Source organism: Rhipicephalus sanguineus, chromosome 8, assembly GCF_013339695.2.
Source record: "Rhipicephalus sanguineus isolate Rsan-2018 chromosome 8, BIME_Rsan_1.4, whole genome shotgun sequence".
In the NCBI taxonomy this organism is placed as follows: Eukaryota; Metazoa; Arthropoda; class Arachnida; order Ixodida; family Ixodidae; genus Rhipicephalus; species Rhipicephalus sanguineus.
Genome location: NC_051183.1, coordinates 40,138,333 through 40,161,644, shown reverse-complemented (window position 1 = coordinate 40,161,644; position 23,312 = coordinate 40,138,333). Strand labels below are relative to the sequence as shown.

Here is a 23,312-nt window from a genome sequence, read left to right as displayed (position 1 = left end):
ACTGTTACAACAGACCTTCATGTAAACACTGAATGGGTCTGTTATAACCGGAGAGAATTACGAGTCACAAACATGGTCTTATTTTTAACGGGGGACCAAAAAAAATGCGATTTTTGGAAAATCGCATTTTCAGTTTCTGTAGCCCATTTCTATCTGATTCCAAAATATCTTCAATGAAAACTACGTAGAAGTGCTATAAAAAATTTGTTTTGCGTCTGCCGACTTGGCGAAAATTGCGGAAACATAAAAAAAAGCGTTTTTCAAAATTATAGCACGGCAACAGCGCAACTGGGCGCCACAATTTTGGGCTCGTCGTAAAGAGCATTTCTCCGCGTTCAAGTTCTCCATTTCAGCTGGCTCCTCCATTCAGTAACAAGCGTACGAAAAACACGTTTTGGCTGCTTCTGCGGTATTACCGCAGAAGCAGCCAAAACGTGTTAATGCTCGCTTCGGGATCGTCGTCTGCTGCTTGTGCGTCGCGAGGTCGTGGCTGTCGAAAATTGCGCTATTTAGTGACGCGTTCGTACTCGTTCTGTGTTTATGGGTCGACGATAATTTGGAACGCTTTAGTTGGGCAGCTGCAAGCGGAAGCTCAATCATCAGATTACGATAGCGCGCCGCACTCGTCGCGAACATCGCAAACGTGCGACTAATAGCATTGACTTGTTGGACCCGCTGTTCGAGGTGGTTCTTATCAGCACTTCGAAGCTTATGACGAAGACAACCGCGGGACAACTCCTTGTACTCGCAATCGAGCATGATGTACTTTGAAAAATCGGGCACCGCAGCCACGCACATCGCAACCGAGCTTTCTACTAGATGTCGTGGTTAGGCCTCACTCCGTTCACGGTGGCGATGTACGAGCCAAATCCGAACTTTGCGGGCAAGAACATCGCGCTAGCGGACATGCGAAAGCGAAGAAGCCGTAATGTCCTTCGTCTCAAGCAACGAATCGCATTGCCCGCTGGGTCCTCAGAACCGCGGATGGGCATTTTGCACATCGGCAGCGGACCCCCCGGCCAAGCTCGCCGCGCAGCGACCGCGAGGAGAAGCGGTGGCAGCGGCTCGCAATTTCGCGTGTCAGCGTCCCAAACGCAACGCCAAGCACGCTGCGCGCCGTTTTTTTTTTTTTTTGTCGCTACAGCTAGGCATAGCTGATCATTGACAGACCGGGGATCGGCGGCCTTCGTTCTTAAATCGGTACGTCGATATCCGCGGTGCGCTGCTCCCGTCCCGAAACTATGCTAAGCGATGTTTGAAGTCGGAAGTTAATGACCGTGGTAGAAAAGTCCGCTCAAAAGGAGTCCTGACCACCTTGCTGGCCTGAAATTTCAGTCAATTATATCCGAATGTCCGTTGTACCAGAATCCGTTGTAAACGAAGCTCAATCAATGGGACTAATACGGAGGTCGGCATAACGCCGCAAATTGGTATGTAATATCCGAATGTCTGTTGTAAACAGATCTGTTGTAACGAGGTTATACTGTATCTTGTTCGATTTAAATTAAACGGCATGCTGAGTATGCTGCACGTGTAGAAAGTGCACGACTACGAACCTTCCAGAAGTTTCCTGGCTGACTGAAGTTGTCCTCGTCAGCACTGTTCCAGCGGTCAACATCTCCGGTAACTTCAAACTTGTGCTCCTTCAGCTTGGGGTTATCCAACGGACCGGAGAAGCTGTTCGGGAAGTAGTTGGGGCATCCATCTGCAATGACAACAGGACATGACAGTGTGACGAGACATTTGACAACAAAAACAGCTTTGACGAGAAATGTTGCAATTTGAAAATTTTTCACGAGAACACAGTGCTTGGATTACCTCCACACCTTTTCAATGATCACGCTAAAGTCAACCTGCTTAGATATGAAATGACTGACATGCTTTTAATGCGTACCATAATACATAGCATCTAAAAAAAATGTGCGAAGCCAGAAAACCTTTTTGTACCCAACATCCACGCAAAGATTAACTTGAGGGTTTTACGTGCCAAAACCACGACACGATTATGAGACACTTTGTAGTGTCTTGAACAGTGACAACCAGGGGGGATTTAACGTGCACCTAAATCTAAGCAGGTGAGAGTGTTTGCATTTATGCACCGTCAAAATACAGCCACTGTGGTGAAATATCCAGCCTATGCATCTGAGCTTGAAGACTCAACACTTGAACTCTATAGCCAAGAAGGTATCGCGGCAGGGAAAACACCCACAATAGAAGACACAGTCAGGGTGCAACACAAGGTACATGTAAACAGGAAAGATAAAACGTATACACTCAAACCTCGATATTACGAACTCGGATATAACGAATTATCGGTTATAACGAACTAAATAAAAAATAGCCTTGGTAATAGATAGTGTGGTTCGAATATACGCTTATAACGAATTTTCGGATATAACGAAGTCATTTTCGTATCAAACGCGACGTTGTTATAATGAGGTTTAAGTGTAGGATGTTAATGAGACAGTACACCCAGTAGCGAAAGTTTGTGGGATGTGGGCTACACTGCAAATTCGAAATTCGGGAATGTTAGTGCAGAATTTGCCAGAACCACTACAGGCTCAAGCATTTAATGGAAGGCTATGTTTGACAAAGCTGGAATATACAAGTTCTTCTAATATTTTGCATCATGAAAACTCGTGCTGCAGGGTGTCCTACACACAACTGTATCTTGAACATATTGTCTAATCATACAGCAGCAACAACAACATCATGCAGACTACCACATACCCAATTACGCATATTTTGGGCGGAGTCTGTTCAGGAAGATTACACTTAATATTTTCTTGTTTAGTGGATGGGCGTGCAAAGGCGTGCCAAAAATAAATTTATAAGTGTCAGCATGGAACTAGGCGTTTCAAAAAGTGTAGACAGACATATGGAAGAACATGAATTAGAAACTCAATAAAAACCCATGTGCCCGTACCCATGTGCCCGTACAAAAAAAATATTGCTGTAACCGACTAAGTCTTCGCAAATGCAGCAATGCATTTAGAACTGCGCAATGCATGGATATAATTTGCATAGAATATTTATTGGAAATAAAGTTATTTGCCCGAGAATACTAACCACGCCTGCAATATTGACCACTTTGTGTCGTGGTTTGTGTTGAAAGACTCTTCTCTTGCATGACACGTGGCCCTAGCTGTGAAGCATTCATTAGTGTGTACTAGGGAAGACTTCAAGTTTCCGAGTCATAGGTGTTCATTTGTCAACATAGGTGAAGTAAAGAAAAAGACCTTCACATGCGTTTCACAGATAGTATTAGCAAAAAGTGACGGCACCTGCAACTGCAAAAGAGACTTCACTTTGCAACATAACCAACAATGCACGAAGCAACAATGCAACGAAGACTGTACCTTGTTCCTTCACAGTCATAAAGCCGTCGCGCTCGTAGTTGGCGATGCGTGCCTTGTAGGGGCAGTTCACCGGGATCTGCAGGAAGTTGGGTCCCAGGCGGTGTCTGTGCGTGTCGCTGTAGGAGAACAGACGTCCCTGGTAGAAGTGGGAAAAAGTATGAACATCCTATGAACCAAACATAATTTCTTGATGTGAATTTCGGTATTTCATATAGCATTTAATTTACACCATGACCAGAAGCTGAGAAATCGCTGAACATAGCTGCCCGAAACCTACCTGCCATATATATAATGCACAGTGTACCAGTGAACCAAATGTTCCTCTGGTATACACAGAATAATGGCTGCCTTCTGCAACTGCTGACAGATGGCAAAACAAATTCAAGGTAACAGTGCCCTGGCAGCAGCTAGCTTCACCATACATGAATTCAATTTCATTTGAACTCTCTTAAAAACAAGACAGCAGTGCAAAGCGTTGCATAAAATTATCACTGCCTTGATATCGTACTACTGTGGAATTTGAGTGGTCAATGAACAAGGTCAATGAACATGACATGAAGAATCACTTTTCAATTATTTCCGCAAACTCCATGCCTCTGTCCTCTCTCTCTCAAGTTTCTCACCTATACATGCGTAATCACTGTCACTGGCAGCCAAACCTGTATGGTAAGCTCACCTCTTATGTCGTCATTTCTTGAGGTCATTTTCGAAAGCTTTCATGTTAGTCTACGTCAATTCTATGTAAAAGAATTAAGTTCAGAGCCCATATATCATATTGGGTACTCAGCACCCTCGAGGTAAAGGTGTGCCAATAGCAGTTTTGGGCCTGAATCTAATACGAATTAAATAGTGCCAGAAGCGAATCAGTTTAAACGCCTTTCAAATTGCTTTTGAATAATGAACAGCCATTTTTACAATTAATATGAAACAATGTCCCCATTCCAGTATTCGTGTTGCTAACAAGTTTCAGTACACTGCTAAATACGATTTTAGCACGTATTAAAGCTTGCACAGTAGCCCGAATGGTATGGGATAAAATATTGCTCCAACGGCGCATTTGCAAAAACGTTTCAGCAATGCTGTAATCTTTGATGCTCCACGAACACTGCAAGGTAACCCACAACTGTCAAAGTATACGAGTGAGTGGTGGTGATACTACTATCGCTAGACTACAATAGACTACACTAAACGACCAAGTGCAGATGCCTACCTGAAGCATCTTGTCGGGACTTGGCTCAATGCCCGGCACAAGGTTGGCGGGACAGAAGGCGATTTGCTCCACTTCGGAGAAGTAGTTCTTGGGGTTGCGGTCGAGCACCATCTTGCCGACAGGAATCAGGGGGAACTCGCCGTGAGGCCACACCTGTCAGAACGCGAGAGCAGTAACATACTGTAAGAACAAGGTCGACAGAGCACCAATGTAGGGATGGGCGAACATTTGAGCACTTCGAATATTCGAACGATTGTTAAAGTATTCAAATTGGCTTCAACAAAAGCTTAAAACTATTCGAAATTTGGAAGTATTCAAAATGAATGAATAGACGTACATTTGATTGCATGTAACGCACCTGAAAAGGTGGTTTCACTGCAGCGTGATACTGCTGTGCCCTGAAACCACCTTTCCAGGAGGAATCTGTACTGCCACAAAGCCACACTACAAGGCTCAATTCCTGCACCTCGATTAACTTTTTTTTTTAAGTTTGAAAGCATGTGACGAGGGCTTATATGCACTCACTATAGCAAACTCAGTATAGCTTATAACTAGCGTCCTATTACTACCTAAATACTGCCACTATTCAAACTTGCTTCCGTTTCACTTCTATCCAAAAAGGTGACTCAGACGTGCTTATTTCCAATTCTTAAAAATATTGTGCAAGTTAGTTGGGTCACGACAAAAATGCTATTTTTCATTATAGTATGCTATATATACTATTCGAACTATACGGTTTGAAATTATTCGACGAAATGACTATTCGCTTCAAATCTCAAATTTCCCATTCACGCATCGCTACACAAATTGAATAGCAATGAGAAAACAAAATGCAAGAATCTGCCCTATTAGGGAGTGCAGTGCATCAGTTGGGTGAGGTGGTTACAAGTGTTGCGAAATTCAGTAAAGTCGAGGAAGTTTCTTGAAATAAAAATTCGGCAGATCCCACGCTTTGTGGGAATCTGTTTCATGTGAAGCAGTCAGCAAATACTTCTATGCTGTATTTCATGGCTTTGAGCCAAGGGTTATGGGGTGGATCGACATGTTTTTGTAAGTGTAGTAGCTGTCTGCACATCGTGGGCTTACCAGGCACGTCGACAACACTGGCATTTAAAGGGTAACTTATGGTGCGACGTAACGTCAGCTCACGTTAGAGTACATACGTCAGTATTATCGAAACTAAGTGCACTTTATGGTGCAATCATGCGAATATCATGCGTGACTTTCGTTAATGTATGCCTCTGGGGTCGAGCAATGCTTCAAATAGCTTGCTGAATCACAAGAATACAAATGTAATTTATATTACACTGATATAAAAGTGGAGCTAACACTGGAACCACATACATTCATCTTATACGACGCCTGTATCACAGGAGTACATTGCAGTGCTTATTGCTTTCTTGTAAAATTGTATAGCCAGCACCACAACCACAATTGACGTTGCACCGACATTACGCCTGCATAGGCTGTTTTTCCAAAGCATTTTATAGACCTGGCGTGGCTCTGCGGTAGAATACCCAACTGCCACACAGAATGCTTAGGTTTGATTCCTGCTGTGATCCTAATATTTGTTCGTTCCGTTCGTCTGGTCAACACTGCTGATGTCGGTTTTTCGTAACGCTCTCACATTTAAATTAGCAATGTCTGTTCTTGCCCTTCCTGGGTAGACATAAACTGTCAATCACCGGAGGTGCATGCCCGTACACCGTGGCCTGTGGTAAACGGGTATGTGCCACACGTGTGTGGAGGAAAGGGTTTGACGACGTACACGACATGATTTTCACGTTATTGACGTCATGACCCGACAGTCATATTTGTCAAATCCTCTTACCCTCCCATGCCAGTTTTGGTCTACACCAAGTTAAGGAGCCGATCATGAGAGCACCCAGACGTAGGCAGCTAGTTAGATATATAGATAGAAACGCTGAAAGTGCCAAAGGTTCGCTAAGAAATGCTTCGCATTTAAAAAATTAGGAGCCCTGCCCTTATCTGGAAAATGGGGGCTAACGAAGCTTGGCATGTGCGTGCCCGGCCTGCATTTTTCTTTCTACTGCACAGCGCATGCCCCCTCCTAACTTTTCCTTTTGTCCATGCCAGAAATTGGACCTTGACCCACGTGCTCAGCACAGCAACACTTCTGTTGCTACAGGCAACAACGACGGTCCCGTGTAAAACAATAAAATGCAACAATGAAAGGCAACAATGAAACGTGGCAACGTGAAGGGGCAAGCGACCTCGCTAAAAGATCATATTGCCATATTAGAAATGGCAGATTGCTAACAAGTCCACAATCGAGAGAGCATAAATTATTGGAAAATGGCGCATACAAATACACTCATGTAACCGGTGCCCCTTCGAGGGCTTCATTTGTTTACACCTGCACTTCTGTGCCAAGCGCCAGGTTTTTCGTGTATTATGCCACCATCACTGAAATCTAACTCGTAGGAGCTTCGCTTAAAAGCATCCGGAGGAGAGTGATGAAATGCTATGCTCTGCTCATGTGAGTGAATAAAGATACAGGAATGTGCCGTTTTCTCTGGGTGTTTGTAATTGTAACATTGATCATGCATTGTGCTACAATGCTGCAGACAGCTGATGAAATTCAATCACTAGAACATTGAAAAACGAGATGCACACAACAGATTAAACAATAAGTAGGTAGGCCTCTCCTCTAGCATTTCGCCGCCATCGAAATGCGACTGCTGCGGCCGGGATCGAACCCAAGACTTCCGCGTCATCAGCCAAACGCCGTAACCACTAACACTGTAGCGACCCGTGCCGACTCCTTTGGCGACGTACCTTGGTCAAGTCGAAGGGGTTGTACTTCCACGTCTTTGCCTGCTCAAAGGTCATGACTTGGATGTAGAAGGTCCAAGACGGGTACTGCTTGTTGGCAATGGCATTGTACAGGTCGCGAATGGAGTAGTCAGGGTCCTTGGAAGCATACTCATCGGCCTTCTCCACTGGCAGGTTCTTGATTTTCTGGTCAGTCTGGAATAGACAAAGACACCTGGTTACTCAGAGTACGATGTAGTGTGTGCAATGTGGAAGCCACTGCACAAGCAAAAAAATATTTCTGCATGTGCATTTTTACAACAAAGGTGTGTGTAATTCGATATAGAAAATATTTTACATATAGAAAATATTTCAAGGGGATTTTACAACTGTTCAATATACACAATAATTCATTATGTATGGGTTTGATATATGCAGGTTCATCTGCAGTAGTAGGAGACATAACGCAGGTCATGTGACCAGAGGGCAGAGTGAATAAAGAAATGAATAAAATGAAATTATGATCATAATGATGATAATGATGCTCAAAATTACGATAATACTTGAGAAGACTTACAGCAGATTTATGAAACCACAGGATCTCGCTAGCCAATCGCATACACTCGCACGCTTACAACCTTGCTGTCCAACAGTCTTCACGGTGTGGAACCGACTGGTTGTCGTCTGTGCTGTTAATTGTCGATAACTTATTTTTGCACAAAGCTGGATGAGTACCCCTGGTGCTTTACAGCAATATTAACTTCCTCCGAAATTAAATAACAATCGCAAAAGCGATACAAACATGCACAGGATACCTTTGAAACATTTTCAATGAACATCACATCCAGGAAAGAATCGCCAACTCGTCGCAAATGAGCACAAGGTCTAGAGCGTAGGCTTTTAGAGAGCATGAAATGAAACATGCAAGTTGTGTGTTTGCAAGTCAGTTGTGAACAACCCTTTGTTAGAATCAGAAAGTGCCTCTGGGTGCAACAAAATCTGAGTACATCTGTTATGATTCTATCAACGAATTGCACAATTGCAAAAAAAATTTTTTACCAGCAAGCAACTCGAATTTGTTTTTTTGTTTTTTGTTGATGTAATGAGAACAGCACCAGTATGCATGCTTACCAAGTGCTGCACACTCACTTGTGCGAGTGCACTTTAGGACAGTTACATGGGTTCTGAAAAAACCTGGCACGATGATCACACACAAGTAAATGCAGCCACCTAGTTAAGAACCTTCACAGTGGTTTGCTTCAGCGATTGCCAATGATTATGAGAGTAAGGAACAAACTTCTTGTTTACATTTGCACATGGTACTCAGACTGACCTCTGAAAATTTCACCTGTTCAAAGACAGCTGCATGCAATCTAGGATGTGATAAAGATCTTTACCGATTGGAAACACTACAACATTATTCACTCATTTATTTTACCCTCACTTGCACAAATCTTTAAACAGGGGAGTGGTGTACATAAAATAAACAAAAGCAAACAAAGTAACATGAAATTAACAACAATTCAGGTACAATGAGAAATACAGAGTAAACTAAACTGTAAAATATTGTACAATATACACTTTACATGTCATCAAGTAAATAATTATGTAAGGTGAAACAAAACAAGTCATGATCTGAAATGGAAACTACATCGGAGGGAAGGCGGTTCCAGTCTTTCAACGTGTGTGGGACAAAGGAATAATAGAAAGTGTCAGTGCGGCAGCTAGTGACGTGTACCTTATGGTGATGGTCTAAACGAGCTGAGCGATAAGATAGGGTTGCAACGAACCGAGCTTTCAAAACTGGATGATTGAATATCTTATGAAAAAGCACGAGACGAGATGATTTGCAATGCAATTCAAATGACTGCAAGGAGAGGGTGCATTTCATTTATTTATTTATTTATTTATTTACAGTACCTACAGCGCCCGTGTGGGGCATTAGTGTAGGGGGGAGATAACAATTTCAAAATTCAGAAGGGCGACAATCCATTAACACTGAGGTGTACATAAAAGAAATACAGATACAGATCTTGCCAAAGTGCTGAAGCGCAATAGACCCAGTAAGTGTCTAGCCACCATTAGTTGGTCTAACTGCATCGCAGGACAGCTCGCTTTACGATTATGAAAAGGGTCTATTACTGACCTTGTAGTGGAACTTGCAGTAGAATGCTTCACCCTTGGCGTTCACGAGCTTGAAGGTGTGCGAGCCGTAGCCGTTCATGTGCCTGTAGCCGTCAGGGATACCACGGTCAGAGAAGAGGAACATCACCTGATGCGTGGTCTCTGGGCGAAGGCTGATGAAGTCCCAGAACATGTCAGCATCCTGTACAAGGATAATGCACACAACTGTAGCACATATGCTGAAACGAATAACCGATCCTTGTTAGAATAGTGGCAAGCTTTGAGGGTATTTGACTGCAGTCGAGGAAACAGACTACTGGGCCAAAAATTTGATGACCAGAGAGCAACTTTAGCAGGCTTGCACTCGTCACTGGTTACAAGGCTGGTAGGTATTAAATGTCTGCCCAATTAACAGAGGTACTGTTGAACAGCATGACACATTCATAAGCCAAATGTGTGTTGTCATTTTGGTGTAACTGGCTTGATCATAAGAAGCATCATGCTTGAGGCAAAATTTTATAGGTGACACCACTGCATCCTAAGATTCAAAATATTATTTAGCAATGACAAAATAAAAAGTTTGCTCTTTTAAATTAATTGCTTGAGCGTAACAATGCAAGAGAAAGCCAGATGTCTTGAACAAAATGCCACAAAGATTTGGACAAAATAGAGAATGCTTTGTGAAAGTGAATTATACATGGTTAGTAACTCGGTAAAAGCACATATCTTATCACCTAAGGAAAGTGTTTGATACCATTTAACACCTACCTAATCTGCCACAATCACAGCTGAAGAATGTCCAGGTATGATAGTTACTTCAACAATCTATAATTTCAGTTTTATCTGACCGCTGTGCATTTCACAGGCTCATCAGAATGTAGCAATGCAATCTCATTGATGTGTTGTGAAACTATATATTGTTAAATGAATGAATGTTGCTACTCAATATGGTCAATGCATCGTGCATCACATCAGATGGGCATAGCATGTGAAATTGTTGCTGTATTCTAGATGCTTGAATGTGGCCCCATACATGACTTACGGGATTAATTTTTAGCAAGTTGAAGTGTCATAATGGTAAGAAAGACTTGCCCCAACTGATTGCAGTTTAACACTAAACCCATTTGCACCCTCTAGTGCTCATCTAGTCTTAAAGCAATGGTAGTAATCCATATTGTGTGCCTTTCCTTTAATGGTGTATGCCTGGTAGCATTTTCAGTTCATGAATGACGTGTGTAAGCACCATGACATAACGAAGCGAATAGTAGCAAGCGAAGAGTTTTCAAAAAATGAAACAGGAGAATGAGGATGATAGATGTCTGGTGAAAAAATATGCCCAAAAGGACATAAACTTTATTTGTAGGCTAATTTGGTCTTGATTTTGAGAAATAACCATTATTTTTCTCTCTCGAGTAAGGCTATGTGACGAGTGTAGAATGCAGACCTGCAAGGGATCATGTGTACAAAACAGTTGCAGTGTAGATTTGTACACACGTAGACAGTGCACATCCCGAGAGTTTAGAAGACTGACCGACCTTCAGATGGGTGGCTGGGTTCCGCTTCTGCGTGTGAATGAAGCTCGGGAAGAAGAACGGGTCCCGGATGAAGAAGATGGGAGTGTTGTTGCCCACCAAATCCCAGTTGCCTTCGTCGGTGTAGAACTTGACAGCGAAGCCACGAGGGTCACGGACAGTGTCTGCCGAGCCACTCTCTCCACCTAAAAACGCATGAGAGCAGTTTTAGAGTTAAGAATTTGCATGTTTCACGTGCCGACCCATAAAGAATGCTCAAATGAAAGAACCGCTTCGATCTTGCGAGGCTCTACAAATACGAAACGTATACAGGGAGTACACTTCAAAGTAGTCTCATTGTCATCTACTCCAACACTGCTATCAAGCAGTATAGTGCTTGATAACCTTTCAGTGCTGTAGCACAGTAGAACAGCAGTCGTTATTTGCCTATTTGAACTTTAATGAAACATTAAACACATGCGCTTTGTTTCATTTATGTGACTAGCTATACGTTGTTTGAGTTATCTCAAACAACGAGTGAAAGTTCGAATGGAAAGCATGAAATCAAAGCCCGCTATTGAGGTGAAAGTTCAGGATTTATTCAGTGAACGTTTTGGTTTTCAGTTTTTTTTTTTGTTTGTTCTTTGACACCTATATGTGTGTCGCATTTCATAATAAATGTTCAGTTGAAGTTAAGCGCTTGTGTCTTATCCTTCTTGTGTATGTCGGTGTTTAGGTTTGAGTTTCATACAACGATATGAACTTTTCTTGTAAAAGGATGAAATTCTTTTTTTAATGTTCAAGGAGATCATAATTCACTATTAATTTAACAACTGCCTCGCCAAGAACCTGCCTGACAAATTATTTATGTCAGTGCCTGACGGCACTGACAAAAATAAATTATCGAACAGGCTGAATGGAAAGAAAGGCAAGGCACAACTGTCCAAAAACAAGCCGAATACTTCACAGGGATTCCTCAATTCTGCTATCATAGTGACAAATAGCACATGCAGGATTACATGTACCGATCACTCAAGTTGAAACTCTGAAGTGAAGGGCAATATCGGGATCAAAATACTGTCAATTTAAACCATATAATTGCATGGGCATCAGCAGCGACCTTCTATCAAGATTGAATTGCCACAGAGTGAATTAACAAAAGGTAATTGTAATTATAGGTACAAGATCCAACACACCCAAACTTTTTGCTATGATAAAATATTTTTTTCTCGAGAATGGAGTATAGTAGAATCGTTATCAAGCGGCATAGAAAATGAGTGCTCTGAATGATGCATATACTGGCAACTAAGCTCTAAACCCAGTAAAAACTAAGATTGGATGGTGTTATGCATTCTACAAGAAACAAACCAAATATCAGAGCAGCAAGAAAAAGAACATAGATTTATAAGTAATATCAAAGAGAGGCAAAACAAACACTCCCATACCAACGGTGGAGAAGCGCACAGCCATGGGAGTCCTCTTGCCAATCTGGCTGAAGATGGAGGCCTTGGTGTACTTGGTGATGTCGTGGGTCACCTCGAAGTAGCCGAACGCTCCAGCTCCCTTGGCGTGGACGACACGCTCTGGAATGCGCTCCCTGAACACCAAGAAACAAAGATATGTCACTACACTAGGAGGGTGGGCAAAGTGCGAGTAATATATACCGGGTAGTCAGTCACTGTGTATAAGAAAATGGCGGGAAAAGGTCACTGTCCCTTATGCATTAGCCTAAGATGACTCGAATGTGAAAGCAGTCTTCTCAGTCAATTGTACGGTCACTTTTCGCGTTTGACGAGAGCCTCAGTTGTAGCAAGTGAAGTTGCCAAGCCAGTCACTCCTGATGTCGAGTGTTTCGATGGAATACTTATTTTTGAGACTTAAAGGCCAACTCCGGCGATTTTTTGGCCATGTCAAAGTAATGGTGCTTTTATATTCCCGAGACGCTTCTGTCACGGGCCCGATAGCAGAAACACTCGGCAAATTGGAGAATAATTTTAAATAAGCAAAAAAGCGCAACACCGAAACCGAAACCCAACCGAGCATACTGTCTTCGCGTGACGTATAAGTGGGGACAAAACCGGAAATCATGCAAGGCATGCCGGACCCGCCAGCTCGTAGTATGAAAGCTTGAAAGCGGCGAAGAGCAGACGCTCAGTTGAAAGGCGACTCCGTCGGAAATCTTGTGTGCGACTGACCGTGTCACGTGCACAAGCTGAGCTGTCGGAAAATGACAGCTGCCATTCCGACGCATTTGGAGGCCAACTATAATGGCCATTCCTCTTCGATGAAGTGGAACACACCTGTTTAGCTCTTTGCTTGCCTGGTTGCGCATTCCACCGCCAGATGGCACCACCTGTCCAGGCAGCTCAAGTTTGTGGGGCCGGGTAAAATGCTATCGCTGCGAAGTTCGCGGACTACCTCAAGCTTCTTAATATTGCTATGGGAAGAGTGCATAAGTTTGGCAATAGCGGCGTTCAACATCGCGTTGGTACGGCCGAAGGAATTTAACATAAGCCAAGTATATGAGCCACCTTTCGCATCATTAGGTTACGTTGTTTCGCACGATGCGCAGTTCACCGTATACCGATAGGCCCGGTCACGGTGCACCCTGTATATGCTACGGAAAGTGTTTCCGCGGTGTTCACGTATGTGCATTCTTTAGCCGGTACGGTATTACCGTACTTTCCGTGCGGTAAACCGGCATTGCTAGCTAAAACACTCTAATATAGAGACGCAGGGTGATCGTTAGGTGCGAGTGTTTCGTGACTGCCAACGGGGAATCGTGTGCAGTCCACAACGCGACACCACTTGCCACCCATCGCACGCATTACCACAAGGAACTGAAATTCACACGCCCAGCCAACGAAGTACTTGCCAAACACTCGTGATTGCTACCTTGCGGATAGCAGACGCTCTAGGGGCCCCTCGGTTCCGTCACTTCCGCTTAACAAAAATGACGTCACGCACACAATGTTGCCAATAATTCTGGGAAGTGAGGTGGGGAGAGTCGGGGCAATCAATAAAATTCATTTGCAATGAATTCGCATATGTATCCAGCTTGTAATTTGGCATAAATAATGGGAACGTGAAAAGGAACGTACCCAGCGAATTTTATTGACATCCATTGACCCCGAAAAATCACCGGAGTTGGCCTTTAAACAATCCACTGCGTTATTAATGGTCCATATACTAGCCCTGTACTTTCACTAGATGCCTCGGTCCTTTTACCAAGAACAAATGGAGCGGCAGCTATCGTTCGATTAAGGTCCCGCGACTGTCCCACCTTTTCACGCTTAATATGCTTCACCGCAAAACGATGTAAGCTTCAACGCATAGCAAGTGAGTGCAGTAGCAGAGCCAACTTAAAAAAGAACAGTGAAGTATTGTATACTTTCCAATACTTTTGTATACTTTCCAAATTATGCGTAAATACAGCAATATTTGCGACATCACAGTAATGCAACTTCACTGCCGTTGTAATCGCATATTTTTTAGGAATATTGAGCGCGAATGAGCAGTAAATTGGACAAAATTAAGTTCAGCTAGCATTCCCCGCTTTCCTTTGTTACCCTGATAGCCAATACTAACTAAGAGCCACTAGCACTGCTGGTATTGTGGGAGTAAATACGGTAAGACGCATGTGAACGATAAGGCACTTTCGCCCCTGCTTATGCCAACTCATTAAAGGAAGTGGATAGCCAGTCTCTCCAAAACTAACAAACGTTTTCCTGTCCAATTAGTGGAAATAGAGATTTAACAAGGGACATTGAAGTACATATACTGTAAGCATGTACGGCCATTCATGTCCTCTTCTGGGACGTTTAGTGGACATCTGCTCACTGAAGTCCACAGGACATCCGTGACTTCCTATTCTGAATGTGGGACTATAGCACTTGTTTGGGACGTCCTTTGGACATTTGGTGCTGTCTGGGGTGCCTTAAAGTGCTAATTGCAGGCGATGGTCGCTGGCGTACTCGCATCTTCTTTCACCGCCACCCCCGCCGCACCACACCTTATGTCACCATCATAGGCGTGCGCAGGGTTCCCCATCAGGGGGGGGCAAAGTTTCATCGCAGCGCCCCCCCCACCCTACTAAGTCAATGTATGGGGTAGATTTTGCGACCCCCCACCCCGTATTAGGCGACTAGAAGGGTCAATGTATGGGACAGATTTTGTGCCCCCCCTATTAGGTGATTAGGGGGGGCGGCCGCCCCCCCTGCGCCCCTTGTGCGCACGCCTATGGTCACCATTGTAACGCAGTATGACATAGCGGACAGTAGCACAAGTTCAGTCCCGACAGATGTGCGTTTTGTTTACCGCGGCAACTACAATCGTCATGGCAACGCCCTGGGATCCGCTGAACGCGTACTCGCTACACTCGTTGACCCGCGCGTAAAGGAATCGTCAAAGCAGGCTTCTCCCGCAAATGACGTCTACTGCGGAGAAGCCAACCTCAACGCAGGCACTGCGAGCGTTTTGTACTAACTCTAAGAATGAGGAAAACTGGCACATTACAAAAAAAAAACAACAAAAAAGAAAGTACACTAGCGAAATTATGCAAGGAAGACTTATTCGGCTACGTTGTGAAAGGGCGGTAGACTGCGGCACTAAAACCATAGCTGTATTGTGAGCTAAGACATCAAGGTCAAATTCTTGCAGTGTTCGCCTCGGTGGAACAATGGTTACGGTGCTCGGCTGCTGACTTGAAAGTTGCGGGTACGATCCCGAAACTTTCGTCGCACTAGAGTGTACTAGAACAGGGGAGTGACCGGAACGAGCTTCGAAAAGTGAAGCCCAAGCAGGGTCAATCCGCTCGTAGCGCTGCGATCGGTTGTCTGCAATGTGTCGTCGTTTAAGAGTTGCGCGCGGCTCCGCCGAAATGGTGCAGGGGTAGAATGCCCGTTTCCCACTCAAAAGGCCCGGGTTCGAATCGCAGCTGTAAATAGTGGGTTCTTATTCTTAGTGTCACCTTTTATAGCTGGATTGGTTTTCTTTTTTTTTTTTTCCCTAAAACTAGCTTCGGTTGCTACGTGTTGCTTCAAAAAGGAACGCAAAATGCGAAGTAGAAGAAATTTGACAGTAAACGTAGTTATTTGCAGCGCCACCGCCCGGGACTCAACAAAAACGCAAAGTATGGCCTCCGAGATTTTTGCGAATACGTGACTCGAAACGAGATTTCACACTTTACGTTACTTTTTGTAGCAATAAGTAGCAGCAGAAGCTAGTTTTAAGAAACGAAAGAAAACCGATACAGCTATAAAAGGTGACACTAAGAATAAAAGCCCGCCATCTACAGCTGCGATTCGAACCAGGGCCTTTTGAGTGGGAAGCGGGCATTCTACCCCTGCACCACTTTGGCGGAGCAGCGCGCAACTCTTAAATGACGACACATTGTAGACTACCGATCGCAGCGCCGCAAGCGGATTGACCCTGTTTGGGCTTCACTTTCTGTACATTGGTGCTACGGCCGTTCCGAGCACTCCCCTGTTCTAGTACACTCTAGTCGCACTGATGAAGCGGATCCCAGAGGCCACGTAAAAAGAAGCGCGTGGTTCAGATTTGATCCGCCAGGCGAAGCAACGATCCCAGCAGCTCAAAAGAGAACAGCCTGGTCTTTCAATGAACCCATTCGATTAATTTTCATTAATTGTAGCAACAGTTAATTCGCCCTTAAGTAAATGTATGCTTCGATATCATATGTATTAAATCTTAACGTGAACCAGAACCGCCGATTTCTTACCAGTTTATTTTTTTAAGAAAGCCTTCTGAACACTGGAAAAGCCGGAAGTGCTCCACCGGAAATGATTGAAAGAGAAAGAGTTGATTCGTTGCTCATGCCACTAGAATACCCGAATTACGACTGCATAAAAAATGACATCAGTAAATTCTGCATTTGCCCACAGACCAAGATGATGTGTATACTTTGGCAAGCACGTCTTTTCTGCCTCTGTGCTGCCATTCACCACGACAATATTCCGACGCGACCACGCAAGCGATGGTTTCGCAACAGAGGGGACCAGATTCGCTCAACGCCCATGTACATCGTTTCGACACAACGCTTACCATTACCATGGTAACATTTGTTGTTACGCAGACATCACGTTCTCTTCGCAGGTTATGGCGTGTACAACAAAATGATCTCCGCCCAAGCAAGCTTCTCCTGACGAAACGTGTTGCTGCAGAAAAGCCTGCTTTGACGAGCGCTTGACGCTAGCGTGCATATTTCGTCGTTTGCCTCTAACGTCAACACTCGCAAGCGTGTAATGAAAGTAGGCAAGGTGCATTACCCACCGCCGTAGCTTAGCGACCGAACTGTTGCGCGGCTGAGCGCGAGGACGCGGGTTCGATTCCCGGTCACGGCTGCCCCATTTCGATGGAGGCATTTTGCCCAATTTCAATGGAGGCAAAATTAGATATAGATGCACGTTAAAGAAACCAAGATGGTCAAAATTAATCTGCAGAACGTCCCGCTACCGCAAGACTCATAATCACACCGTGTTTTAATTAACGCGACAGCGTTAACGAGCTCGTTTCGTATAAATTCCGGTGTCGGCGTCGTCGTCGTTGGTTGTTAGCAAAAAAATCGGCGTTGTGCGTGAGCGAAAATTCAAGATAGATGCAAATAAATAAAAATGCTCGGTCCGGGTGAGAATCGAACCCAGGCCTTCTGCTTGGCAAGCAGATGTTCTACCACGGAGCCACGCCAGTGCTTGAAAATGCTTCGTTAAAAAACCGCTATAAGGATGTCATGTAGTGGGTGGAGTCTTAACGCGTGTAATATTGCGTAGCAGAATCGTAGAATCGCAGTACGCGTCAAAAAATGTTAATTGCACAACGAGTCGTTGGTTTAAAGCTGCCCACCATTACAAAGTGTGCAGCTGCGCGTGACACCTTTTTACGGGCGCGTAGTGGATACTTCGCCAGTTTGCAAAAGGAATGGGCATTTCGTAATTGTACATGTAGTAGGCATTCTAGGATAGTTTGAAACGGCCAATGTTACGCGCACAAACGTTCATTTCCTTGCGGCAAAGTTGAAGGCGATGCGCACGGGGCCCGATTACGCTATCGCGTTCTACTCTTGAAGGGAAGCGTCCTCCAAGTTCCTCCAAGTTTTTTTACAAGTAAATCTCCACATATTTTTTAAAGGCGCACTAAGAGGGTTAAGTTGCAAATTGTCATAGTGGAAATGACACGCAATCATCAACGGCTGTGTGGTAAGCCTGCGTACATTCAGTAACAGACTCAGATTGTTAGTGTTCACTTGGCCATAGCTCGGCCTTATATAGGCATAGCAAAAAGGGCAGGGGGGGGGGGGGAGGATTATGATGATTATTATTATTATTATTAACAAGAACAATAAAGAGTTGTGCACCTGTCGAAGTGCGCCATTTCGTCCAGGAAGACGACATCTTGGAGCAGCACGGGACCTCGGGGTCCAGCGGTGAGCACATTGGTCTTGTCAGAGACGGGGGCACCCCACGAGGTGGTCAGGGGCTCCGGCTGCATCGAATAAACTTGAACGTTTTAGGATCGCAAGCTGCCAGTATAACTGAGGTTAAGAATTAACTTCGTCTACTAATAAAAGTGATCTTATACCTTTACGAGGGTTGTGAATATCTAGCATTGCTCGACAAAGTTCACACGCACAAAAAAAAAAAGAACAGTCTTGTTCGCCAACACGAAGAAAAAAATAAAGTATTTGGGGAATATTTCTGCCGCCCATCTATAATCGTCATGTGGCTTGCTCGCGTTTCCTTTCTTGAAAACCCGGCTCTCGCCACATTCCTGTCAACAATGCTACGCCACGCTGATAGCGCGCACGCCGTTCGTGACCGGGAAGTGCCGGGACCGCGGTGATAACGAAAGGAAAGTACGCGAGGTGGATGACGTCGTTATAGTAGTGTGGATGAAATATATCTCAAATACTCAAGTATTTCCTGAAGAATGAAGTCTGTAACTGCATATTGGGAAATGAGTTCTGCGGAATCCCGCAACGTAGCGGAACGATTAAGAGAACTGACAACAACCCGCTTCACGAAGTCACAAGGAAATCCGTACGGATTTCTCAGAACGGAAAGCTATGCAGTCGAAGGAAAATTCATCCTGGTCCGGAGATCGAACCCGGAACCAACGCCTTTCCGGGGTCGCTATACGAGTTGAGCTAAACAGTATGCTAGGGCAAGGATTTCCTTGCGCCTTCGTGCTACCAACAGGCGGTTGTCAATTATTCCTTTCATAGTATCTAGCTGTGCACCATACCTGGAAGAAAAACTTATCCCAGGATGTCGAACTGCAGAGTTTTCGTACCATGCATTGTGCCGCAGCGTGCTATTACACAGACCAACTGTGCAATTCCTTGCATAAGTCGAACCTCTCGCAAAGAAGCCGCATTCGGCATTGATATACATTTACTATACGCAATATTTGCTGTAAGCGTGTATTCGTCACATTCTGACACCCATGAGAAATACTTCAGATATAGTTCGTTATATGCGATGATCCGTTGCATCTACGTTCATTAGATAGAGTTTAGTCTTGATTTGGAACTGTCGCGTGTAGCAATATACTTCTTGAAACCGGTGCAATGAAGTTTCTGTACCAAAAACTATACGTTTATACTAATAGCCGGCTTTAGTCAATGTCGACATGCACTATAAAGTAGCCAAAGTTAAGTTCTTGCTACGTAATAACCTATTTGCCGATTATCACACATATTGTGACGTACCACCACTGTTACGAACATTTGTCAGTAGAGAACACCGTCTTAAATCTCCTTTATCAAACTCCTTTATCCGAGATACGTCGAAGAAACGTGCGGTAGTTTTACCGTGTGCTGTGCATCGCGCGCATTGAGTGCCGCATGAGTCGGTGAAACACTGCACAAAAAATAAAAATACGTACATATTGCGCACAGATTCACGACAACACGCGCAGTATGATGTGTTATGCGTGATGCGCGCTGTACAAATTGTGAGATGGCAGAAATAATGCAGGCATGTCGACCACACCCCAAGGTAAAATTGCTGGTCGTGTACGTATGCATGCAGTTAACGTTTAGTACGACTCCGTATGCGAGCCGACTCAACTCGATGGATATCGAGGCGCATCCAAATCGAAGCGTCATGAAGAGCCGCTTACGCATTCGGCGAACATCTTTATGTCGCGCCTAAAAATAAAACTGCCGGACACGTTTAAACTTGTCTTTTCCAGGCGTGTCTCAAACCTGACAAGTTTTCCTCAAGTACCACCCAAAGATCGCACAAAAAAGTCAAGAAAGAAAAACTCGCCAACGCTCAATTTCACTTTCGCTCGCGCGACGGTGTACCTTCGGAAAGCAAGATTCAATCGTCGATCTCGTGGTTATTAATTAGGCTCGGATCGAGCGGAGGGGAAAACGCATCGCGAATCGTAGATTTATACGGGAGCTTTCAATTCCTTATCATCGCCGGTTAATTGAAATGCCCGCAGGTGTTCCGATGTGGTTAAAAAGCAGGAAATCCTCGGTGTCTACGTGTACGCCTGCAGTCAAGGTCAAGACGGGGCGGAGTGGATACGTTACCGCGAGCGGTTGACACGTACGCACCTATAGATTGCGATGCAGCCGTCGAGGTGGCCCAACCGCCGACAAAAAAAAAAAAAAAAACGTGTACGTTGAAATCGCCGACTAGTATAAAGGGTTTGTGCTTCTGGGTGTTTTGTATTGTTCGGTCACAAATGTGATTGAGATTCGTCTATTGTTAAACCTTTTTTTAGGGGATTTTACACGGTGCTGTGCCGTGAGCACGGACGACACCACACGCCGGACAAGCCTAGGCCCTAAGGTGCTTCGCCCCTAAAAAACTCGGAGCACCTCAAGCATTCGGCGAAGACGACTCGAAGGCGAAAGCCATTTTTTTCTTAATCGATATACTGACCTTCCCTCACCACCCTCCGAAAGCTTTGTACACCTAAAGTGGTTTTGCATTGCCTCCAGGATTGGTCCAGCTTTGACCAGGTGACAATGAGATGTGATGACGTGATATTCTTGCGAATGAGATTTTTACGATCTGTGAAGTCATGACGACGTGATTACGTGATGATTTTTCATATCACTTGTGTCGATGCCGACCGTCAGTTTTCGCGTTTGATGAACCTATGGCTGTCACCTTCAAAAAACATTGAGCCGCTCGCGGATACAGGACAGACAGGCAGTCTGCTGCGCCACGCGCATTGTCCGCATGTTAAAGGGTACCAAGACACACACGAATTGTTAGTTAGCAAAAGCTTTTAGTATAGCAAATAAACTTATACAATGAACTTTTAGCACAGAAACACATCGCTACTGCCCTTTCGCGCTTTGAAGCAAATAGTTCCAGAAGGCAGATCAATGTATCGAAAGCGGCATGCATGCGCCGTGACGTCACAGATTCCAGTCGTGACGCCTTCAATTCGTCTTAGGCGAGTGCATAAGGGACACTGCGAGTTTTTAATGTGCACCTAAATGTTCTTGCATTTCGGACGTTCTGGACGTTCTTGCATTTCGCTTCGGTCGGAATGCGGCCGCCGGGAATCGAACCTGCACCTTCGTGCGAACCCGCCTCTTCGAACCAATGGCGAATACCATTGACGTTGAGCAGCTCCGGGGTCACTTGCAAGTTGCGTTCTGGATCAAATGGAATTAATACTACGTATGCTTCTTAGAAACGAGTAAGCTATGCATGTCAGCGATGCACTGTTTACCCTGTGGCTTTTCCCGTTATCCGGCTGTAATATTTTGCGCATCTACACACGGTCGGAGCAAACGCTTCTGCGCGTGACTACATGCTATTGGAACTGAACAAAAAAAAAAATACCTTGAACTCTATGCACGCAGCTGAAAGCGCATATTTCTGCTGTTTAGAAGAGCAGGTACTTATACGCCAAGTGATTTTGCCTGCGGTTTTCCAAGCGCACTGGACGCGAAACCAGCGCCAGCCTAGCCTCTCCAACATTGCTTGCCAGTATACCTTAACCGCCATATAATATACACCTGTCACGGTAAGCACATAGCAGGAAAAAGCCGCGGTAGCAAATTCCACAGAACGTGTACTGCATTAGAGCTGAGGGGGAACGAGCTGCAGGTACAGGATCTTTTCTGGAATTGCATAACCCCCAGTCTGGTTAAGAAAAGGGCTTTACGGCAGGAGCGCATACATCTGAATACGGGGGACCGAAGAAATAGTCTTCGTCGGCATCCACTGCGTAGAATTTGATAGCACTTCTTGCACTAAAAAAAACGAGGGAGTAAATTGTATTGTAATGACGGCTATGCACCTATGTGGGAATGTGGCTAATGGGCAGCAGGGAAGCTAGGACACCTTGGCTGCAGGAAAAAAAAAAGTAAAACTAAACGAACGAGAAGTGTCATGTCTTGAATATTGAGTACACTCAATATTCAAGTACAGAACATGACACTTCTTTATTTTACTTTTGTCACGCATGTGCACATTGCTTAAAATACATAGTAAAAAACAGCGCGAAAACACAAGGACGAGACAGATGAAACGGGACCAGCGCTGTTTCATCTGTCTCGTCCTTGTGTTTTCGCGCTGTTTTTTACTATGAATGTGTACCGACAAGCTCAAGTTCGCAGGCTGCTTAAAATATATTTTAAGCAATGTGCACATGCGTGACAAAACAAAAGTAAAATTGATGTGAGCTTCGCAGCGAAACAATTCCTTTCATTTAGACAGCACCATTACGGGAATTCTGCTGCATAGCTGTCATGAGCCATTGGTTTTTTTAAGCATGGCTGTGACAAAATAAAGAAAAAAAAAACATCCATTATAAATATTCTTAAGAAACAAAAAGGAGGCCAGAAAAGCGGACGCAAGGATCGCAGGTGCTCCCTCACTATTACAAACATTCACAAAAAACATGTCCGTGGATTCACAAGCGCTGTTACAAGTATATTACAAAACGTTTTGCTGAAGTGTTTGATGCTAGCCTCTTCTCCAAATCCAGCTGAGGCAGGCTCTTGCGGCGCGCAAACGAGTCGATAAATTGTGCACGAAGCGTGAACATCCAAGTGCTTGTTTTGCGCTAACTACCGCTACGTATAATATATCTTTACAATTTACACTAGTCGTTCGAAAGGTGTACAGTACGTGCCTGCGGACAAGCGAAAACGGAACCTCGAGATTCGCTCGTTGCAGACGAAGCAGAAATCTCGAGCATGCCAGACGGGAAGCCGAGCGTACAGACAAGGAGTGCTGGTGGCAGCGACCGAATCTCCGCAGGGGAGGGAGGGCCCCAGCGTGGTAGCGGGGCGGGGGGGGGGGGGTGGACGCCCGAAAACCAGCCAAGCCGGATCGG

General features: G+C 44.6%; 1 protein-coding gene across 4 annotated transcripts in view; it reads right to left on the bottom strand.

Annotated features, from left to right (window-relative positions):
- LOC119401762 (catalase) overlaps positions 1–23,312 on the bottom strand; it is a 54,071-nt gene that overhangs the window by 8,918 nt on the left and 21,841 nt on the right. For all 4 annotated transcript variants that reach the window (XR_005185508.2, XR_005185507.2, XM_037668728.2 and 1 more), the window contains exons 2-9: positions 18,352–18,479; positions 12,425–12,576; positions 11,004–11,185; positions 9,491–9,670; positions 7,369–7,560; positions 4,570–4,722; positions 3,360–3,495; positions 1,557–1,705 (exon numbers count right to left, since the gene is read on the bottom strand). Coding sequence is in view for 2 of the 4 variants with exons in the window: in XM_037668728.2 (XP_037524656.1) it covers positions 1,557–1,705; positions 3,360–3,495; positions 4,570–4,722; positions 7,369–7,560; positions 9,491–9,670; positions 11,004–11,185; positions 12,425–12,576; positions 18,352–18,479 (1,272 nt within the window). In the remaining 2 variants the exon portion in view is untranslated. The remainder of the gene's footprint in view (positions 1–1,556; positions 1,706–3,359; positions 3,496–4,569; positions 4,723–7,368; positions 7,561–9,490; positions 9,671–11,003; positions 11,186–12,424; positions 12,577–18,351; positions 18,480–23,312) is intronic.